This window comes from Dama dama, chromosome 6, assembly GCF_033118175.1.
Source record: "Dama dama isolate Ldn47 chromosome 6, ASM3311817v1, whole genome shotgun sequence".
NCBI classification, from domain to species: Eukaryota; Metazoa; Chordata; class Mammalia; order Artiodactyla; family Cervidae; genus Dama; species Dama dama.
The window spans coordinates 35,977,640-36,001,820 of record NC_083686.1 but is presented as its reverse complement, the minus strand read 5'-3'; the positions used below and the strand labels follow the sequence as shown (position 1 = coordinate 36,001,820).

Below are 24,181 nucleotides of genomic sequence, written 5' to 3'. Positions count from 1 at the left end.
TCTTCATAAATTTTAGAAAGTGAATATTTGCTAAAACCCAGGAAGGTCTTAAAGATATAATTCATTTTGAAATCAAATTTTAAATAGGAAAATAAAATCAATTTAAATTGGAAAATTGAGTTATACCATATTGTCTAATGTACATTTCCATCTCAATATTCCACAGTGTTTCCTGTTTTCTTGATAATCATTTGACAGTTAATAGCATTTATATTCATCATTTTTGGGGAGAGCAGAGATCCTGTTATTGCACTGACAACAACCACAAACAGAGTATACAGCATCATCATTTTAGTCATACAAATTTATATTTATTAGAGGGTTTATGTATCAGATTCTTCCACTTCAAGTGGTACTTAGTCTGAATTCAGTGCTAAGTAGTTTCAAAATTAAAGGTGCCCTAAAAAACCTTGTAACATAAGGTCATGGCAAATATTTTATGTAACATTATTTGTTGGGGGCAGCTCTGATGAACCAGATCATTCAGAAAATAGCATTTCAGCAGTTTAAGATATGCTGATACACCTGAACAGAAAAATCTAAGCTTGCGAGAAATAAGCATGATTATATGATGATGCAGATGATCCTATACATAAAATTTATAAAAAATAATTAAAATTACAAAATATCAGTGCCCACCTTTATCAAATTTTTCAAAGGTGTATGTCCTGCAGAAACCTTGTGAACAAATAAGGTTTCCAAAAGGTATCGGATATAGTGTATACAATGACAGAAGCAGGCCAAGCTAGAAAGAAAATAAAACACAAACCCATTAAATTCCCTTCCAAAGATCTGAATCACCTTATGCATAAGATGTTTTCATTTTCCTTTCTATTTTTGAAGATAAATCTTTTAAAATTAATTTTATTGGAGTATAGTTAATTTACAATGTTGTTAGTTTCTGCCTTTCAATAAAGTGAATCAGTTATATATATCCACTATTTTTTAAATTATATTCCCATATAGATTATTATAGAGTACTGAGTATAGAGTTCCCTGTTCTACATAGTATGTTCGTGTTCATTATCTGTTCTATATTTAGTAGTATACATCAATCCCAGTGTCCCAATTCATCTTTTCCCCACCTTTCCCTTTTGGTAACTATAAGCTTGTCTTCTACATCTATGAGTCTATTTCTGTTTAGTAAATAGGTTCATCTATATTAATATATTGTGACTTTCTCTTTATCAGGAAAGTACTGGTTTTGATAACTAAAACAAATGTTAGTTTTCATATTTTTATTTTATTTATTCTAGAAAATTTCTAAATTTAATAATAAAAGTACTGTTACAACAGTTTCTTTAAATTTACTTCTGATGACACTCAAGATATTTTATAATACCAGTCATAAACAGTATGTTCACATTTTTCCAAGGAATATATATATATACATATATATATATAGTACTTAAAAATGTGATCATATCAAAATGGCTTAAATTTGAAGCAGAAAATTTACAACCTACATAGAATGCATTTGACGTTATAATATTCAACATAGCTTTTTCGTTGCCTGGTTGTCCTTTAACAATTACCTCAGATTGAATTGAAAAGGTTTGAATTTCACTTTCTATCGAATCAGTGCAGCTTTTTTTTTTTTTTTTTAGTTTGTTTTCTTGCCTAACATACTGCAATACTTTCTGTCTCTTTATGTCATTTGTTTCATTGCTTTTCTAACCCATCACCTCTTCTTGTCATTTGTATAATTAATATTTAAAAAGTGAATGTCAAATACAGTTTACAGATGTATGTTTCTTTGTTTATACTTAAAATATATTTCCATCAAATACACACCTATTGTATTATAAATAAACATGTAAAATTTCAACAATTATGATTGCTATTCAAGAAAATCAATATTTATCAAAGATTATATACTTAAACCAATGAAGGTTAAGCATAAAAATCAGCATTTCATCTACAATATGTAAAATCAAACATTGAATCTACACTGTATGTTTATATTTTGGTGATGAATTGATGATTTATGGTACTAATGAATGATTTTGGGAAAAAAAAGATAAAACAAAGCAACATACCTAAATCATTAGTTAATATATCACTGTTCATTAATTCATAAAAATAAAACTGCACCTGTTGTGGGAGAGATGTTCTATGTGGTGTATAGATCTATGAACAATAGGCAAATTTTGAAAGAAGTGAGAGAGTAAAGTGTATATGTTTGGGGGCAAAGCTTTCTAGAGAGTAACAGAAAAAGGTTCTGATATAGAAAGTTGCCTGTGGGTTCAAGGGACTGACAAAGTCAGTATCTCTCATAACTTGTTGGTTCATTTGTAGAAGTATTTGTATAAATACCCGAGTTATAGAATTTTACATTTTGTAAGAAAGTGTCAGGAAGCATTTAACAAGAGGCTCCCTGTGTGCTGTTTTGGATCTGTCAGGAACCCTCTGGCCCTTATTGATTCCTGAATATTCAGGAATTAAGAGGAGAGGCACACCTTTCCCCCGGGCTGAGGAATCCAGGCATTTCTCATTACAGTGATAAGTACCCTCTTCCTTTTTATGAGCCAAATGGTAAAAGGTGATTGTTTGCAACTCTCTCTTTGATAGGGATCATCTTATGTTTTGTTAAGTCTGGAATTTTAATCTTTGTCTTTGCTGAGACTAACCACCTTGTAAGACAGTATATATGCCCACGCCCTGTTGATTAAAACACCTTTGCTCCATCAGAGCTTTCGTCCCTGTGTCTCTTTCTTTCTTTTCTCTCTCTCTCTCTCTCTCTCTTTCTGGCTAATTCCTTGGAGTGTGGAGGTCCACTGAGCTCACTTTCTTGCCCGGGCTTCTAAGACCCTCTCGAGAAGGCGCACTGCGCCTTCACCCACTCCAGACGGCGCCCGGTGCCCACGTGCAGCAGCGCCAGTCCTAAGCACAGGACTCTATTGGCTTTACGCCTAAACCAGGGATATCAGCCTCTTTCTCTCTCACTTTCCGGACCACCAGGTTCCGGTCCATTAAAGGACCAACAAGAAAGCAGAAAAATTATCTTTTGCCTAACAATGAAGCAGAGCTCTGAATGAGAAATATTAGTTTAAGCTATGATTAAGTTAGTTCACTTATTTAATTTTTATTATATCATTAGGGCATAGAGATTAGCATAGCAGATAGCAATGCCTTAATATTTGGATATACACCACTTTGTACATTATTGATAACTCACCAAGTTTGATTTAATTTCAAAATATTTAATTATGGTTGAAAAAGTGAAAGTGAAAGTCACTCAGCCCTGTCCAACTCATTTGAGACCCCATTGACTATTACATAGTCCATGTAATTCTCCAGGTCAGAATATTGGAATGGGTAGCCATTCTCTTCTCCTGGGCATCTTCACAACCCAGGGATCAAACCCAGGTCTCCTGCATTGCAGGTGGATTCTTTACCATCTGAGCCACCAGGGAAGCCCTAGTTATAGTTGACTTTCATTCAAACATAAAATCTTTCTTTTTCCAGTGCTAAACTATTAGAACATCCATACGTAGGTTTGGATCCATTTTTTTTTTCCCAGTTGTAATATTTGAAGATTTCTTATGTTTTATCAACTAAGTTTCAAGATATGAGGACTGTTAAAAAGCAACTTTATAAAGTTGCAAGGCAGTCATTGTATCAGGTTTGTTTTGAGGAAGAATATGAAGACAATGTTCAGATAAAAGATTGTCAGTGGAAGAGATTTTGCTAACAGTGGATACTGAATTGCAGAAGGCACAGTGTAAGAATTCTAGGAATTGAGTGAAGTTCAGTAAAAGCAACAAATAGAAGGTTTTAGAACATATATAAATGGAGTATGAAATATGAGGGGTGATCTGAATGTGTGGAGTTCATAAGGTCAGTGACCTAAACAAGGACAAAGTATCCAAATATCAAAAGCTGTTTTGTTCTTTGTGTTTTTTTTTGTTTGTTTGTTTGTTTTGTGTTTGTATTTAAGGCAGATATTCAAACTGTGAATACTCAACACAGGAAAGTTTTCTCTGGCTACTTTTTCATCCCTGATGTTGCAGTTAAAGTCTTAAGGAGATGCACATAAGGCATATGTGCATCTAGTTCACTAGATCCCTCTGCTGGGAGGGACCATGGCAGTTTTAAGTATGTGTCTGCTCTCTAAAATACTACTGATTGAATAAAGAACATCTGCATTACATCAAGCCGTGGACCGCCATTTCACTACTTGAGAAGCATAGAGATCATGCTGGAGATTTGTCCTTAGTCCTAGTGTACAGAGCTTTGTAAGAGATCCAAAGAATTTGGGGGCAGCTGAGTCATAAAAGGATTGGAACCTAGCAGAAAAATGCTCTGGAATATGATTCAAAGTGACTTGGAAGAAGCAACATTGGATTATATGTCAGGTGGATATGGGATTTGAAATTCTATCTTTTTAACTTTGAGAAATGACATCATCCATCCTGAAACTGAATTGCCTTACAGACCTTGGGATTATTTTATAGACCTCTACTAGACACTTAAATTTCAAAAGTAGTTTGTGTGTATCTACTCTGAATGATTTCATATAAACTTAACATATAAACTTGTGCTTTAGGAAGAATGTGGCACCAATGCATTTATCACTGAGATGTTACAAAACATACCATGTTTGTGTTTAAGAATAGCAACCATCAGTCAATTCCTTTGAGAATGGTTTTGGGTAAAAGAAGAAAAAGGTCTTTTCTCCATGCTGTGCTATATATCTGGTGCACATTATTATTATATGTCTGATCTAAAAAATGAGGGCAATTACATTCTCCAATAAACTCTCCACCCCAGACTCTTTCTAAATGAATTGGGCATTCTCTTCACTTAAGAAAAAGAAATACTGACTTTCATGTTACCAAAGGACCTGAACACCTTGTCCTATACTAACTTGACCATGATCCCTGAGATCCAACCTTCCCTTGCCTCCTATGCACATGCTCCACAAGCTTTCTCTCTGATCCTACAAAGCATCAAACTTCTATGTACCACAGATAATTTCCATATGAATATTTCTCACATTTACTAGTTTGACAATCTCACATACCTTCAGAAAACATAGACAATATTTAAACATAACTTTCTTTTAAAAGCCCATCTCAGAACACACATCCAGTTCATGTTCCTCTCTTTTCATACTCTAAAAAGCCCAATGTAAAATAAATTTGTATGTAATTGTTTCATGCCTCTATCCATTCAAAACATTACTATTGGGTGTTTTTTTAAAAATCATGTAATGTATTAAGTATTAATAGAAAAGATTGAACATCAAAAAACATTAATTATGTAACTTAAATTCATAGAGTGAAAAACAAATGACTATTTAAATATATAATTTTAAAATAATAAATTGTATAAAGGGAAACATTTTAGTAGCATATTTCTCATGGAAGGAATAGAAATGCTAATACTGATAAGAAATATTGAGCTTTATGTGAAGTTTGAATAAGAGATAAGAAAGTGGGAGGCCATGAAGAAAGGATGGAGGAAGAGGGATAATGTGTGTAGATGCGCTTGTGTGAAAAGGCATAGCAGATATCAGAACAAGAAGGGTGGGCATTGTGGCTGCAGTACAGAAGTAAGAGTGAATGAAAGATTAATTTGAGATGGGACATCCAGGAGTCAAGTTATTCTCTATCATATAGCATCCCCATGATCTGAATTTTGCTTCTTAATTCACTTAGAGTTTAGGCATTTGCTCAGATTCCTTTTCCGAAAAAATAAATTGGTAACTCTACATATCCAAGTCACATCTTGAATGATTATTCTCTTTCTTTCTAATTTGGTATTTGATATAGGGGACAGCGGTAAAGAATCCACCTGCAATGAGAGACCTGGGTTTGAGACCTGGGTTTGATCCCTGGGTTGGGAAGACCCCCTGGAGAAGGGAAAGGCTAGCCACTCCACTACTCTGGCCTAGAGAAAGTCCATGGAATCACAAAGAGTTGGACACAACTGAGCAACTTTCACTTTCACAGAGAAGGAGGTTATTTCCACAGTATGTAAAGAATCATACTTATATATTCCCCTTTGATAAGTGTCCTTGGTCTTTTTTTATGTTTTATATCAAAGTTAAATTTGATTTTGGCCTTTGATTTACTAAAAGTAAATTTTAAAACCTATTTTTTCTTCCAGTTTATTAGTTCAGTTATTATTGATTTTCTATGCAATTTTACCCATATTTTTAGAGAAGTATTTATATTCTGTGCCCTATACATGACCTCGCAACTTTGTAACATTAAGTATTTCATTAGCTTGTTGATTGTGATCATAACTAACAGAACTTACCTCCACTCTAAGGTATATTTAATATATTAAGTATATTAAGTAATAGGTACTTGTTTATAAACTTACAAAATATATTTCCCTAAAAGTGAATCCATGTTAATTGAGTTTGCAATGTTTATTAACATAACATCTGTGTATTAGTTTGTCTCCTTCTTAATATATATGCATTATGTGTATGCATTACTTACTGTACCACTGGGTGACATAATCTTCTAGAGCTCTCTTTCATGTCATATATATACGGGATCCTCAAATAAAAGAGGAGATATATTAGCAGAGGTCCTGTGTATTCAGCCAAAAATACCTGAAAAAAGAAAGTGATTTAGTTTAAACAGTACATTTTATAGCTGCCCTGGTGGCTCAGACAGTAAACAATCTGCCTGCAATGCAGGAGACCCGGGTTCAGTCTCTGGGTCTGGAAGAGCCCCTGAAGAGGGGAATGGCAATCCACTCTAGTGTTCTTGCCTGGAAAACCCCATGGACAGAGGATCCTGGTGGATGACAGACACCCGGGGTCTCAAAGCATCGGACATGACTGAGCTGAGCCACTAGCACAGAACCATAATAAACATGTCCCCAGACTTACCCTGCTATATGAACAGGTGAAATGGATAGGTGAGCATCTGTTCTCTGAAAGTAACTAGGCTAAGTGCTGTCACAGATAACAGGAAATCTTCCTTAGAAAAATTAGCCAAGAATTAAGGTAAAGGACAATTATAAATAGTAAAATAAAAATATTAGACATAAATATAATGATGTCCTCACAAATTGTACACAGGGATTTTTACTTAATCACATGATTTTTATTTAATCATTAAATAATTTCACTTAATCAAATACATAAGTGCATTTCTCATGTCTTTCCAGCCCCATCCTAAATGAATCTTCTATGTTAACCATTCCTGTCACTAAATGGAATGGGAAATAGCTTTTCGCTGCCATGTCGTTTAGAATTCGATCAATTTGAAAGTGAAAGTGTTAGTCGCTCAGTCCTATCTGACTCTTTGAGACTCCATGGACTGTAGCCCACCAGGCTCCTCTTTCCATGGAGTTCTCCAGACTAGAATACTGGAGTGGGTTGCCATTCTCTTCTCCAGATCATCTTCCTGACCCAAAGATAGAACCCAGGTCTCCCACGCTGCAGGCAGATTCTTTGCCATTTGAACCATCAAGAAAGATCAATTTGACCCTTGCTCAAATTGAAATAATTTACTTCTTTCTCCTGGAAATTTTAGATTAATTTTAGTGAGTCTGAGTGAGTAGTTTTAGGGGATTGCTTTCTGAATTTTGGAGCTTCTTTTGGCACTTGCCACAAGTATGGCAACCATGTACGTGGGGAGAGATATCCATTCTATAGAGAGACAATCATAATATTTGGAAAGATAATTGGAAATGAGACCACATGATTTCAAAAAGATTTATTGGCTGATTTTCTGATAGCTTTCTGAATCTGGTGAGTGGCCATCATTTGATTTTGTCTTGATGCTAAAAGCAGGTTAAAGTTACATTCTGAAATTTTCAGTCAGAAAAAGAGTAATTTCCCTACAAGTTTTCAAAGAGAAAAGCAGAGAAGAGAAAGAATACAAACATGACAATGATAAATTCAACTGCCACTTCTGTTTTGCTTTGTCTTTGCCAATTTTCATCATTTCTAAGGAAGGAAACTTGAAACAGTACATATTTTGCTCAAATAAGCAAGTGTGCACATTGATTATTAATTGTGCTTTTATCTCTATTGACAATTTTGTGGAGCTACATGATTAAAGTATATGATATATAGACACATACATATAATCACATGTATATACATACACATGTATAAATATCTATTTATATATGTAACTGTCTTGCTATACATTTTTAAACAATATTTATTATCCCACAAGGTAAGAAATATTTTTATATGAGGATAAGAACAATGCAATAAGTTTATAAGTTTATAAATCCAATAAATTCAGTACTAAAGCAACCTTTTAATGTATTAATTTATGGCATAAAACCTTCCTGATTATTCAGATATAAATAAAAATATCTTCTGAATGTCTGATAATAGAATCTAGTTAATATTCTAGAATAATTAGGATAATGATTGTTTTAAAATATTTATTTCAATGTCTCTGACCTAGTCAAGTCAGTTTTGAACAAATCCTATAGTAAGATGTCAGAAATGAAAAATGTTGTAAACAATAGTTAACATGACCAAATATCACTATTTATGAAGCTGATAAGCATGCTGTCACAAATAGGAAGTTTTTTTTTTGGATCAGAGGAAATTAAATTACAATTTTATCTCCATCATCTCCTAAAACAATTGGAGATCCTGCTATCTTACAGTAATATATTCTAGGATACCCAATATTTTATCACAAATATTGTTCATTCTGAAACACAGGGTTTAAAAGAATGACAAAGTATGGAGGATATATTCTGATTTAAAAGCCCTAGAGGGTAATAAAAAAATAACTTTTGGACAATGTATCTTTCAAGAAAAATGTATACTTGGGTGCAGATAGAATGTTTGATTAAACTTAGAAAGTAATCAGAAAATAGATTTATAATTAAACAAAAGCCAGATATATAAATGTTAATAAAACAGATTTCTGAAACAGAAATTGCTCTTCTTCTACTAAAAAAGAATAAAAACAAAACTAAAGATGAAATAAATATACAAACAAAATATATATTTATAGGTATACAGCCTATGCAGATGAATTTACAATGATTAGAAACTCCACTTTAATCCAAAATTTATTAGACATTTTATTTTCAAAATAAGCAGGTGCACTTTCTTTTCTTTTTCACTTTGAAGATATATACTACTTCTAAATTCAATTTATTTCTAATATCAAATTATTTTCATACTTCCCCTTTATAGAAAGTTCTCTGTTTTAAACTAATGTGTTGCTTTTAATGTAAAATTCACTATTTCTACTAGACAAGCTATGAAACTAGGATTTTTGGAACTTTTCTGGAATATTCAACTTGTATTTCTAAATTGAAAAGGAATAAGACAATAAACTGTTTTAGAAAATATAAATTGTATTCAACTGCAGTTGTTGTAAATTGATTAAGACCCTTGGGCTTAGATTTCATTTAATGCATTCATCCTTCCTTTAAAAATATTTTTTTTTGTCCTATTATTATTAGGGTGATTTTGACTTTACTTTTTCTCTAAAATTGCAATTGACAGTTTAAAGCAAAATGAATTGCTTGTGTCACAGTTGTTGAGAATTTTTTACTTGCTAGGTCATGTCTGACTCTTTTGAGACCCCATAGACTGTAACCTACCAGACTCCTCTGTCCATAGAATTTTACAGGCAGGAACACTGGAGTGCATTTCTATTTCCTACTCAAGTGGTTCTTCCCAGCCCAAGGACTGAACCTATGTCTCCTGCATTGGCAGGAGGATTCTTTACCCTGAGCCACTAGAGAAGCCCTGATGCAAAAAAATAAAGTAGTGTCAACAGTAATTTCCTAGTGATAGGAGAGCTACTGTAATTATGAGAACGTTTCCCAATAGTAATATTACTTTGTACTCCATGAGTACTATTGAAGCTAATGCGATACTAGAAGTTTTTCTTTTTTTCTTTTTTTTCAAGAAAAAATAACTGTTATATGAATAACATATAATGGATAATTCTATGTTCATGTTATTCAAACAAACCTTCCTAATGAGGTCACCAAGAAAAATTAATCAAAATATTTTTCGGACTCCAAAGAGTTACTGAGTCTTTGAAGAATTGGAAGATCAAAATGTTTTATAAGAGACTCCAGAGTAGTAATTAACCTGGGCTATGAAACTTGGTAGCTCAGACGGTAAAGCGTCTGCCTACAATGCGGGAGACCTGGATTCGATCCCTGGGTCGGGAAGATCCCCTGGAGCAGGAAATGGCAACCCACTCCAGTACTCTTGCCTGGAGAATCCCATGGACTGAGGATCCTGGTAGGCTACAGTTCATGGAGTCGCAAAGAGTCGGACACGACTGAGCGACTTCATTTCATTTCACTTCACTTCACTTCATGAAACTTGGTAACAGCCTGATGTAAAGACCAATCTTTTGAGGGTGCTTAAGAATGGAAACACCAAAATTACCGCTTGTTGTCTTTCAAAGACTAAGGTGGCTATAAAACCCCCAGAATTTGGATTGGAACTTAGACCAGTTAAAACTTAGGAGTGAGGATGAAACAGATCCGTCTTCATATGTACTTCATAGGTACATATGAAACTCAGCCTGAAGTCATTTCAATCATGGATTAGAATAAGATGACCCATACTCAGCAGTGCCATTAGTCCATCTGCAGAATGATAAATTATATTTGAAAGGTAAAATCACCCAAGGTTTCTTCAAGTCATCTTTAAATTTATTAATATGATTTTTCTGCAATGTCAGAAATATACAATTATACAAGGAGTGAAGATATCATGACCATAACCAAAAGCAGCAGCAGGCATTGAAAATGGGTGAACTAAAGGTTCACATAACAGAATTATCAAGCACATACTTTGAGAAAACAATCTTTTAATGTTCAAAGAAAAATAAAAGGTTGAGATTTTAGTGATATTTGAAAACTTTGGAAAAAAAAAAATGAAAATGTAATATGATCCCAAAAGGAGAATACAAAAAGAATAATGGAGATTCAAAAGATGAAGAGATTATGCAATTTTGTCAGATTAGATATAGCTATCAAACCACAGACTCAGATAACACAATAAACCCAAAGCAGAATAAATAAAACCACAATCCATAACTATGTGCACCATAATAAAATAAAATAAAATAAAATTGAATAAACAAGGGAAAGACTTTAAGGAGTACAGTAAACTTTTCAACAGAAATAATGGGAGTCAGAAATCAAACTAATAGTGTTTTGAAATAAAGACAGAAATAGCTGGCAGTGTGAATTTTTTTCTGAAAAAATATTCTCCAAGAATATAAACTGAATGAATACATTTTAAGATGAACAATAATTGAGAGAACTCATCAAAGACAGAACGATAATACAACATTAAGGTGTTTTTCAGAAAGAAGGATAATGATACCAGATGTAACTTCAGTATTAGAAGGAAAAACTAAGTTACAGTATAAAAAGAATAAATTTAAATAAAGATTGACCATATGGAATTATAGTACTGTATTTTGGCTTTGAAATATATAAAGAATTAAAATAATTCACAATAGGAAACTCAGAAGGAGACCAAATACCTCAAATAAAACTCATTCAATTATTAATGCATTATCTTCACATTAGTAAACTTAAACAATTTTTATTAGTGTTCAATAATTTAAATGTGTAGTGAAATCTCTTGGGTAATCATTAGAGTTATTGAAACAGGATATAGCTACATCTAATTCTGCTTCATTGACTATGCTAAAGTCTTTGACTATGTGGATCACAACAAACTGTGGAATATTCTAAAAGAGATGGGAAGGCCAGACCACCTTAACTGCCTCCTGAGAAACCTGTATGCAGGACAAGAAGGAACAGTTAGTACTGGACTTGGAACAATGGACTTGTTCAAAACTGGAAAGGAGTACATCAAGACTGTATATCCTCACCCTACTTATTTAACGTATTTACAGAGTACATCATAGGAAATGCTGGGCTAGATTCACAAGTAGGAATCAAGTTTGCCAGGAGAAGTATCAACAACATCAGGTATGCAGATGATACCACTCTAATGGCAGAAAATGAAGAGGAACTAAAGAGCCTCTTGAAGCTGAAAGAGGAGAGTGAAAATAAAGTTGGCTGAAAACTCAGTCAGTCAGTTCAGTTGCTCAGTCTTGTCTGACTCTTTGTGACCCCATGGACTGTAGCACACCAGGCTTCCCTGTCTATCACCAACCCCTGGAGCTTGTTCAAACTCTTGTCCATTGAGTTGGTGATACCATCCAACCACATCATCCTCTGTCATTTCCCTTCATCTCCTACCTTCAATCTTTCCCAGCATCCGTCTTTTCTAATGAGTCAGTTCTTTGCATCAGGTGGCCGAAGTATTGGAGTTTCAGCTTTAGCATCAGTCCTTCCAAAGAATATTCAGGACTGATTTCTTTTAGGATTCACTGGTTCGATTGCCTTACAGTCCAAGGGATTCTCACAAGTCTTCTCCAACACCACAGTTCAAAAGCATCAATCAAGAACAAGACCCAGTTTCCCCCACAGTCAGTTTCTCCCATTAGGAAGTTTCCATGAGCCTCTTATCCATCAGAGGGCAGACAGAATGAAAACCACAACCATGGAAAACTAATCCCACTGATCACATAGACCACAGTCTTGTCTACTCAATGAAACTATGAGCCGTACCATGCAGGGCCATCCAAGATGAACAGGTCATGGTGGAGAGTTCTGACAAAAGGTGGTCCGCTGGAGAAGGGAATGGCAAATCATTTCAGTATTGCCTTGAGAACTGCATGAACAGTGTGAAAAGGCTTAAAACTCAGAATTCAAAAAACAAGGATCATGCCATCTGGTCCCATCACTTCATGGAAAATAGGTGGGGAAATAGTGGAAACAGTGTCAGATTTCATATTCTCGGGCTCCAAAATCACTGTGGACAGTGACTGCAGCTACACAATTAATAGACACTTTCTCCTTGGAAGAAAAGTTATGACCAACCTAGACAGTGTATTAGAAAACAGAGACATCACTTTACTGACAAATGCCCATATAGTCAAAGCGATGGTTTTTTCAGTAGTCATGTACGGGTGTGAGAGACAGACCATAAAGAAGGGTGAGTGCCAAAGAATTGATGCTTTCAAACCATGGAGCTGGAGAAGCCTCTCAGGAGTCCCTTGGACAGCAAGGATATCAAACCAGTCAGTCCTAAAGGAAATCAGTCCTGAATATTCACTGGAAGGACTGGGGTTGAAGTTGAAGGTCCAATACTTTGGCCACTTGCTGTAAAGAGCCGACTCATTGGAAAAGACCCTGATGCTGGGAAAGATTGAGGACAAGAGGATAAGTGGGCAACACAGGATCAGATAATTGGATGGCATCACCGACTCAATGGACATGAGTTTGAGCCTACTCAGGGAGACAGTGAAGGACACGGAAGCCGATGCGCTACAGTTCATGGGGTTGCAAAGAGTCAGACAGGACTTAGGAACTGAACAACCACCACCAAAATACCAAAGAAGCTAATAGAAAAGAAAGTACTGCAATTAATCCAAATGGGACAAGAAAGAAAAACAGAAATGGATTACAGGATATGTGAGACAAATTAAAAGAAAACGTTAGGCCTGGTGATTAAAAATAGATAATTATTTACAACAAAAAACTATGATTAAAATGTAAAATATAAAAATGTTAAATGATTAGAAAAACTCAGAAGAGGAACTCCTAGGCCTAGGGCTAGGCAAATGTTTCTTACATATGATAGTGAAGACAAGATCCTTTAAAGAAAATATTAATAAATTATGCTACAATAAAATTGAAAACTTTTTGTACAGCAACAAAAATCCTGTTAAAATGATGAATAGACAAGCTAAAACTGAGAGAAAATATTTGCAAACCACGCATTAGACAAAAAACTTGTATGTAGATATGTAGAATATTAAAGGTAAACTTACAACTCAACAGTGATTGCAGAGAATTAAAAACCTATGTTCACACAAACACCAATACACAGGTAGGTTGTTGCTTTATTTGTAACAACAACAACAAAAAATACTGAAGACCATTCAGATGTCTGTCAGTGGGTGAATAAACAAACCCTGTTATGTACATATAACCAAGTACTACTCACCAATAAAAAGAAGCATAAGTATTGATATACATGCAATAACCAAGATGCATCTCAGAGTCACTATACTAAGAGAAAAATAAACATTAGTCTCAAAAATTATTTGATTCTGTTATTCAGTTTATAGATCAATCACCACATGGCAAAAATATAGAAATGAAAAACAGATAGGTGATTGCCCCAGGATAGATTTCTCTGTGTAAATACAGAGGAGTAAAATGAGGGAGTTCCTTTTGAAGGATTGAACAATTCTATATCTGAATTTGGTAGATACATGAATCTATGCAAGAAATAATTTGCCTAGTAGTAGTAGTTTAGTATTAAGTCATGTCTGATTGTTGCGACCCCGTGGACTGTAGGCCTGCCAGGCTCCTCCTCTGTCCATGGGATTCTCCAGGCAAGAATCCTGGAGTGGGTTGCTATTTCCTTCTCCAGGGAATCCTACCCAGGTATCAAACCTGGGCCTACTGCATTGCAGGCAGACTCTTAACCAACTGAGCTACGAGGGAAGTCCATAATTTGTATATGACTATATATACACATGCTTCCATGGTGGCTCAGATAGTAAAAAAAAAATCTGTCTGCAATATAGGAGACCTGGGTTTGATCCCTGGGTTGGGAAGATCCCTGGAGAAGGGCATGGCAACCCACTCCAGTATTCTTGGCTGGAGAATCCCCATGGACAGAAGAGCCTGGGGGGCTATAGCCCATGGGATCTCACACAACTGAGCGACTACGCACAGCATGTACAGACACATGAATGAAGATAAAAATGATGAAAACGGAATGTGATCTTTAGTTAATAGGATTTGTATGATGGGGATTATTTTTATTATAATTATATTAATTTATAACATTATTTATCCTAAGTCTTCCAATTTATTCTAAGTTCCATAAGACAAGAATTTTCTCAACATTCTGCAGCAAACTCTTGCTTCCTGAAAAAATATTATTAAATTACTAATTTTGACCTTGCTGAATTAAAGAGATTGTTTCTCACAAAAAGAGAAAACTAATAATAATGCTTTTATTATACGAGTGAATTTTAATATTTTATAAATGTAGAAGAGTGTTAATTGTGGTAAAATATTGCTTTTATTGTGCAATTTAGTTGATATGAAGTGAGTGTGATTGCAATGTAATGTGTATATTTTTAGCATTTAATAGGACTGACTCATTTGGAGCAAAGAAGTGTGAACCATAGGGTTGATTTAAAAATATCCAGCCTATTTTCGTAGTTCTCTTTTGTCACCTAAATGACTTTCCTCTCAGATAAGCTATAATTTTCTAACACAATTGTCACAGAATTCCACCTTAGCACTTTTTTCCCTCAGTGCTTATCCCAGTGATGCAGCTGAAATTCATTATGAATCACAATTATTGCCACTCACTTTGACATGGCTTCTGTAGATATAATTCCTTTTCCATCATAAATGTGGGCAAAGATTCTTTGAGTATTTTAACCTTTGAAGATCAAAATCTGCTTGTCTACAATCTCTTTTCACAAGGGTCTGTAGATATCACATTTAAACTCTAAACCCTTTGTTACAATATGCATTAGTTAGTAGCTTTTTTTGTAAATGTTGTGATATATTTCACAAAGATTCAGAATACTCTAAACTTCAGTTCAGTTCACTTCAGTCCAGTCCTTCATTCCAGTCCAGTGTGACTCTTTGCGACCCCATTGACTGCAGCATGCCAGACTTCTCTGTCCATCACCAACATCAAGTTGGTGATGCCATCCAACCATCTCATCCTGTTGTCCCCTTCTCCTCCTGCCCTCAATCTTTCCCAACATCAGGATTTTTTCCAGTGAGTCATTTCTTCACATCAGGTGGCCAAATAACTCTAAACTTAGTTTTATTTATTTTTTAATGCAACAAATTAGTACTCAAAAGCTCAATAAATCTTGGAAACTAGAGCAACCATTTAGCCAAGCACACTACAAGTAATTATCTAAATACAAGAAGATAATACAGGAAAAATTGGTGGAAAATTAAAGCATGTGACATTTTGATTAATGAATGTAAACTTGAATTTCTCATTTTGAGACTTAAATAACAATGTATAAATTATCCTGTGTCTTTAATAATTTTAAAAATTGATTGTTTAACTATACAGGGAAAACTCAAAACACTATGCTGGCAAAAGAAAGCCATTTTGAATAGAAAATATTAAAAGTAATCACATCACAAATATGAAATAGAATGTAATCACAAAAACATAAAAAGTCAATAATATAAAGAAAGTAGATTAAATTTAATTGAAAAATGAGCGATTGCACTAATTTTTGTACATCAGTGTCAAAGCTATTCATCAGATTAACTCCTTCACTTCCTGTCACTAAATACCACATAGCTTCTTGCTACTGAAGATATCCCATCTATCAATTCATTGCTCATGAATCCTTCAGTACTTGTGAAGTAGTATCAAGTATTTTCTGTTTCTTAGTTCTCCTGTTTTTTTAATATGGTCTTCATTCTTCTAATGCTATTGGATTCAGTTGCCACCATTTTGAAAGTACCTCCTTCAAGAAAGTTTAAAGAACGCCCCAACCCCTATAACTCAAATAAGTCTTATTTCTTCATTCTCAGTTTTTAAAATGTCCCCTCCACTGTCTTGGGACATTCTATCTTGGGATATTCTATCTCCCCTCTTTCCAATGACAAATGTGTCTTCATCACACTGAGGCTCCTAGAAGAAAACTATGATGAAATACCAAGTAACTGACAAGACACAGGGAAAATAGAAATGAGGCCATCAGTCATGAGATAGATTGACATTTAGAAAATAACTATCTGTCTTCTTTCAACCATTACCCCCCCTCCATTTCTCCAATTCTTGAATGGAAATTTGGCCACTGATCGTAGTAAGAATGGAAAATTTAAAATACCTTTAATGCAATATTTTGTTTCACTATGAATTTATTTGACAGAAAATATGCTCTCTCAACAAATCATTCATGTCAAAATGTGGGACATCTACATTGCATTTCAAATTGATACTTACTGTAGTCCAACTGACTTGTTGACCTAGGTCTGTAAAATAGAGTGTGACAATGGAGGAAGCTGCAACACTTTGAATGGTTAAGTTGTCCTTCAGAAAGGGCCCACCTTAAACAATAAGGAAATAATGTTTTAATTCAATTTTGAGGCAAAAAATGATAAATATTTTTAATGTGAAACCAGTGAAAGCAAAGGATATATTTTATACAGAAATTTCAATTTATATTAAATCTTTAAAGTAAGATAGCATGTGAATAAACCAATTTTATAAAATGTATCTGGCAAATTTTCAGATACACAGTGGTTTCCTAATGCTATTTAAACAAAGTACAGATTACCACTAGTTATGATTGTATTCTGAGAAAAATGTAATATTAGATAATATCATAATCAAATATGATAAAGTATATTTTGAAATATAATTTTGTGTCAGTAGTCATACACATCAACTGTTGTATAACTGATTTTACTGTAAGATAAATTAGTTGGAGTAGAATTTTAAAAGTCACTGCAAAGCACCTGGGGATGGGCATGATTCACCTTTCAAAAAGAACATTATGGTTGCTGTATGGTAACTGGGAAGAAAAGGAAGCAAGATTACTTAGGAGAAAGTAAAAATTCACCAACCAGGGGATGAGGCTTATTTGGATTAAGATGGCACTGGTAGAGAAGTTAAAAATTCATCAATCCCAAAAAGTTTGATCTTAGAGCAAGTTTAACCTGTGAGATTCAGGCTGAGGTAATTTTTTGCCCTAAGCACTTAATTGCATTGTAATATCATTAATTGACAAAAAGAAGAGTGAGGAAAGAGCAGATTTTGGGGTGTAAAATGGAAAATTTCAGTTCGGGTGCATTTAGTGTGAGATACCTATTAGGTCTTCAATTGGGAGCTGTCACGTAGGCACGTGGGTGGCTGTGTCTGAAGATATTTTCAAAGTCATTAACAGGTAAAGCCATGAGGCATGGCGAGATTATACATTCAGTTTGAAATGAAGGAATACAAGCTGAAACTGAACTTCCTAGCACTCCAGGCTTTTAAAGTCAGAAGACAAACATACAGAGAAGATTATTGAGAGGGAGTTTCTCATGAAACAGGAGGAAACAGAAGTGATGATGGAAAGTGTGTGACAGAAATGTTCTGTTCTTAAAAATGAACACTAGATAAGTTTGCCATTGTGTACTGAAAGATATGTAAAAAGATGTCTTTTTTAGTACTGTTTTTAGTAGCAACACATTGTAAAAATCTCAAGTACTCATAAATAAGATATGGGTAAATATAATTTGTTTTATGCAAACAAAAGTATGTTATACAGAAGGAAAAATTAGTAGATTAGAACTATGTATACCAGCATAAATGCATCTCACAAGTACAATGATATTAATGTTATCATTTTTATTTGTATTATATTTTGTGCTAATCTATTTATGAATTATATTAACTCTACTCATGTACAAACTTCCTGTCATTCTTTATTATTGAAAGTGTAAGATATTAACTTTTGACTATCAGGTGATTTTCAAAATATAATATTTAGATTTATAATTATGCTTACAGGTATTTTGTATAAGATGAAAGTAGGCAATTGTTATATATTAATTTTGATAATTCCAACATAAATATAGTAAACTATGACTTCCTTGCCTAGTTTGTGACATATGGCTTCAAAAGAGGTCATCTTGGTGGGCCAGAGTTAATAACAAATTCTTTAAATCTGAATGGAGTCAGAAATAGGGATACCAAGATTCAATACACTGGGAAGAGTCACTATACTACTGTTGGTTTAAAAATGGAGAGGGCTACCTGGCAAATAATTAAAGTGACCTCTAGGAACTGATAGCCATCAAGGAAATAGGGATCTCTGTCATAAAAGCTAAAAGGTGGCTTCTGCCAACAAGACTGAAGGTGGAAGTAGATTTTCTCAGAAGTCTAGATGAGAATTCAGCATAGCTGATACTTTATTCTAAACTTGTGGATACTTTGAGTAGAGAATCCTACCATATTGTATCTTTGGGCTAATAAATGATTGTTGTTTTAAGCTGCTAAATTTGTGGTAATTTGTTGCACATTGATGAAACATGGTTCAAGGTAAAGACTTTGACATCCAGCTGATCAGAGTGTCATTGTGACAGTCACTCGTAACAACAAGAAATATTGATAAGGACTGCTGGAAGCTTCTTTCCAGCATGCACCTATTGACATCATAGTTTCCCACCGTTCTATCCCCTTTGCTGACATCAAAGAACAGAATATCAGCGTTTTGTTTTTAAAATATGGAAAATCAATATAGTATTTGGGTGAAACAATGTGAGAGAATCCAGACATGTTATTAATCATATCACTCTTAGATACAGTAATCAGGAACTCTTTTCCTTGGCATTCTATATCTATGCCCTTTTCCAATGGGAGAGGAACATGTGGGACCAAGAGAATGCACTTAATGGAGCCCGCGCCATTTATATCATAATTTGGCCACTTAAGACCCCTAAATTTTCTGCCTAAATTTGCTCAAGTAATATATCTTTTGGGGACATTTTCTCCCAAGAATGGGCCAAACAATGAGGTGCATACTTCTAACCCTAGAAGCTTGTATAAATGGTATGTGGATGGTTGGAGTCAGGAATGGGAAGAGAAGGACCAATTCTACATATACTTAAACCTTCTATTGAACAAATCTAATGTTTCTAAGAATTAGAAATTTGACCCCAAACTTCCAGGACATTATCAATTCTATTAATCACAGTAATGAGAGAACACATTTTAGTTACCAATTTGTATGACAGATTTATTGCAACAATGATTGCAATTATTCACCATTACCATGTCAGCATCACTCACAATATGACTTTTAGTCCCTTCTATTAAGAGTTGGTGAAAGTTTCCCCACCCCTTGAATATAGGGTAGCCTAGTATCTTGCTCTGACAAATAGAATGTGGGACAGGGATCGTAAGCCAGTTCTAAGCCTGGGCTTCATGAATTCTTGAGTGCTTCTGCTCATTTATTTGCAATTCTGACTGCACTGTGGTAACAAGGCCAGAACTTTCTGATGAAGCATGAGACAATATAGAGCAGAAAGGCTACAGCCGTGATCATTCTGGCCAGTCTTCAGCAGTCCATTAGCTGACCTTAGCTGTCTGAGTGAAACTAGCCAAGCAAGACCAAGCCCAGCCCAGCTAAGCAGAATTCCCAAGCCAAAAAAAAAAAAAAAAAAAATGTTGGCTATATTTACCCATAAAAAAATAAATTATTTGTTCTTTTATTTGTGTTTTACAATCTTTTGTGTACAGAAACTGTAAAAGGCTCTAAAATAACATGATATTATTATTCATAGTGCACTCATTCTGGCAAATATACTCTGGCAGCAAATATGTAATATTCGTGTCTTTGTTTTGGTCTTGCCTTTTTCCTTAATATTAATAGTTACAACTATGTTTAATGAAGTAATAACCATGCACAAATTATTATAGTACTTTATAAACATAATCTTACTTACACACTAGCCATCACCTGCAAAAAGCTCACATACACACACACACACACACACACACAAACCATGTTAGATTCTTTATTAGCTCACTTTACAAAAGAAGACTCTGAATATAAGTAAGTAGAAAGATAGGTTTTAAATTGTGTTATTCCAAATAAACTTTGTACCATACCCTGCTTATATTACTAAATTCATAGATTCTTTTTTTCAAATATTTCATCACATTCTCATCAAAGAACACTTGGAGGGTTATACTTTATTCACATCACACACTGGTACACCCAGCCAGGTATATGAGTGAAGGGAAATAAAATGTCACGTTCACCAGAAAGGTTGAAGTAACAGAAATTCCACAGTCCCTTATAATCTCCTTCAAATTGAAATTACATCTGACACTCATGCTTGTGGTATTCTCAGTTTTTTTTTTTTTTTAAATATAAGAATCAAGTTCAGAAAACAATAGCATTATTTCATTTTATGTTATTTCAGCATCCATGTGTTGAAAAGCACATACTATACCCCATAGAAGCAAAAGAAACAAGACAATGATTCTTCTCTTTAAAACTCTAGCTAGATGAGAATTTGTCTTTTCTAAACTTGAGTTTAGAAAAATGTGAGACCTCAAGAAACTGTGATTTATAAAAATATTCTGGATACCTATGTTTTCAACATAGACATCTCAGAAAAAGGGTGGAATATTTAAGATAGCAATGAAAACAACAAAACATCTTAGAGATCCCGAGAAATCATCATTTGTCCTTAAGTGAATATGATATCTAAGAAATGACAGCCTGAATATTAGCAAAGTACCAGAAAAATACAATGCAGGTCAGGATTGTGTAGAAAAATTTAAAGATTGAAATTTCTTAAAAGATACCTCTTGTAGATTTGTTATCATGGACCTGAACTGAATATTCCTCAGAAATTTTCAATCTACCCAGAGCTTTTATTTAACAAGTTCAAATGTAAGGTCAAGTGATGTGATGTCAATAACAATGATTCTTAGCAGGACTCACTTTTGTGTATTTTTAGCATAACATTTTAAAATTTTATGACCAGAAAATAAGGTTTGAAATTTTGAAACACTTGAGGCTTATTAATGGAAACAATACTTCTCCCTATAATTAATTAATTCTGTTCCTCCTTACCTCCCTTATTCTGCTTTTGAACAGGAATAAAGGCAAAGAGAACTGAGCTGCATCCCTCAGACTATATTAGGAGGCAGTAGACTGAGGGGATAGAGCAGTAAAAGCTTTTAAGACAGAAAGATGTTAGTTCAGATCCTGCCTTCAATACACAATGACAGTGAATGTATGAAATTTATTTATGTGAGAATAAAATTCCTCTACCATAAATGTGCAACACTAGCTTTTGAGGAGACTCAAATAAAACAATATATTTAAAGTATTTATTATAATACCTGCCATTTGGTAAGCAATAAATAAATATTGCCTATTGATGACAGAAAAGGGATTCTAAATTAAATAAATAGATGAGTGAAATTATTTCTTACCACGTTCTAGCTGCAGGCCTATTCGAGAAGGATACCACTGTGGACCTATTCAATGAAAAATGACATTTAATTTTAAGCACAGATGTAAACATATTTTAAAAGCAATATTTTCCATTAGAAGACAGATTAGATCTCAGGAGGTGAATAAAAATGATTAACCAGTGTTAAAATGGAGATAGTAATTATCCTTTACAGGGTAAGCACTATGGATAATTCTGGAAGAAAGCATGATGGGCAGGTGCTTTAGGCATTGTGATTTTCTGCTTTTTGGTCTAGGAACTTGTTACACAGATGAATTCAATTTGTGTACATGTACTAAAATAAGTGACCTATGTATGGTGGTGGTTTAGTCACTAAGTTGTGTCCAACTTTTGTGACCCTGTGGACTGTAGTCTGCCAGGCTCCTCAGTCCATGGGATTTCCCAGGCAAGCATACTGGAGTGGGTTGCCATATCCTTCTCCAGGGGATCTTCCTGACCCAGGAATTGAGCTCAGGTCTCCTGCATTGCAGGTAGATTCTTTACTGACTAAGCTATAAGGGAAGCTGACCTAATAGCTTGTGCAATTTGAAAATTATTCTTAAAAAAAAAGAGTCTTCATTTAAAACTGGAGAACCTTGACCTCATTCAAAATTTATTTAAAAATAACATGTGGAAATGAGTTATTTTCTCTATCAGGAATAAGCCTCTATCAGAATAGTATGTACTATTGACTTTTAGTATTATGAGCAAATTAATTATAGCAGAAATATCACTTTAATGTCTTCTACATATACTACTATTAGTAATAAATAGAATAGTAAAATTTCTATATGATTAGGAAAATCAAAATACCTTTATCACACACTGCCATAATAAAAAAGTTGATTCACAATTATAAGAATATTTTTATTTTCTCTTAAAGTGAATTCTTTATTATTACTTTAAAACTTCTATTGAAAATTTAATTCTTAACTCTGAGGTACAATTTTAAGCAAATTCAATTCATAAATAATAATTTAAGAGTATGATCAAAAGATTATTACATAATTGTTATTTCACTTTCAAAACATTACTTTCTAAATTGTCAGTAAAAGTAATGATAATGTAACAACTGAATTGTAGTCAATTCTTTCTAAATTTGCTGCAAAAATTTTGTCAACTTACACATGCAAGTTCTCATGAATAAATAATTCATAAGTCAAAACTTGTAGTCAGAATTTAAACTTTATTAGGATTACATCTAAAAAAAATTTATAATAGTGTGGCAAATGAGGAATACACAAACGTTCAACTCTGACATTTGATTCTTTTTAATTAGAAAACATTCAGGTAAAGACACAATTTGTGTGTGTGTGTGTGTTTACTACTAATTGTTTTATTTATATAGCCATTTATTGTTCTGAAATGTGTGCTAAAATTATTTGTTGTAAAGCATTTTTAAATAGCTGTATTTATTAATCATACTGAAAATCTGCTGCCAAAGAAGTATGATGGAAACAAATGCAAAGAGATATCTACAGTTTAAAATGAGTTTGCAATTATGGATATAGAAGAAAATATAAAACTTATGAAAATCCATTTATATTTGACAAATAGTCATTGACCACCTATGATTATACATGTTGTCAAGTTCAGTCCATTTTAGTAATATTCATGTAAGACATTATTTTCAGTAGCACTTTATTGGGTTTTTGGGCTTCCTTGGTGGCTCAGATGGTAAAGAATCTACCTGTAGGAGATCCAGGTTTGATCCCTGGGTTGGGAAGATCCCCTAGAGAAGGAAATGGCTACTCATTCTAATATTCTTGCCTGGAAAATTCAATGCATAGAGAAGCCTGGAAGGCTACAGTCCATGGGGTTGCAAAGAGTCAGACATGACTGAGTGAATTTCACTTCACTTTTTTCACATTTATAGCATCTTTTTAATGGTGGGAAGTGGCAATGCAAATTAATTCAATCATTCTAGGCAAATAGATCTGTCTGTGACCTAGATGAGTTAATACTGGCTGTATCCACAATGATCAATTAGATAATTTAGAAGTTGTTAATGCCTTCAAGGAAAACCATTTCCTTTCAACCCTCTCAATAAGAATAAACTATAAATCTACTTAGGAAATAAACATGGCATTTAAAGGTTGTGATCTTTGAACATTGTGTCCCAGAGAAAGAGAGTTACTAACTGCTATGT

The 24,181-nt window shown here is 33.9% G+C and overlaps 1 protein-coding gene across 1 annotated transcript in view; it reads right to left on the bottom strand.

Annotated features, from left to right (window-relative positions):
- The window catches only part of TECRL (trans-2,3-enoyl-CoA reductase like), a 147,978-nt gene that overhangs the window by 40,182 nt on the left and 83,615 nt on the right, over positions 1-24,181 (bottom strand). The window contains exons 3-6 of the mRNA XM_061145267.1: positions 22,013-22,057; positions 17,018-17,121; positions 6,456-6,571; positions 640-745 (exon numbers count right to left, since the gene is read on the bottom strand). Coding sequence (XP_061001250.1) covers positions 640-745; positions 6,456-6,571; positions 17,018-17,121; positions 22,013-22,057 — 371 coding nt within the window. The remainder of the gene's footprint in view (positions 1-639; positions 746-6,455; positions 6,572-17,017; positions 17,122-22,012; positions 22,058-24,181) is intronic.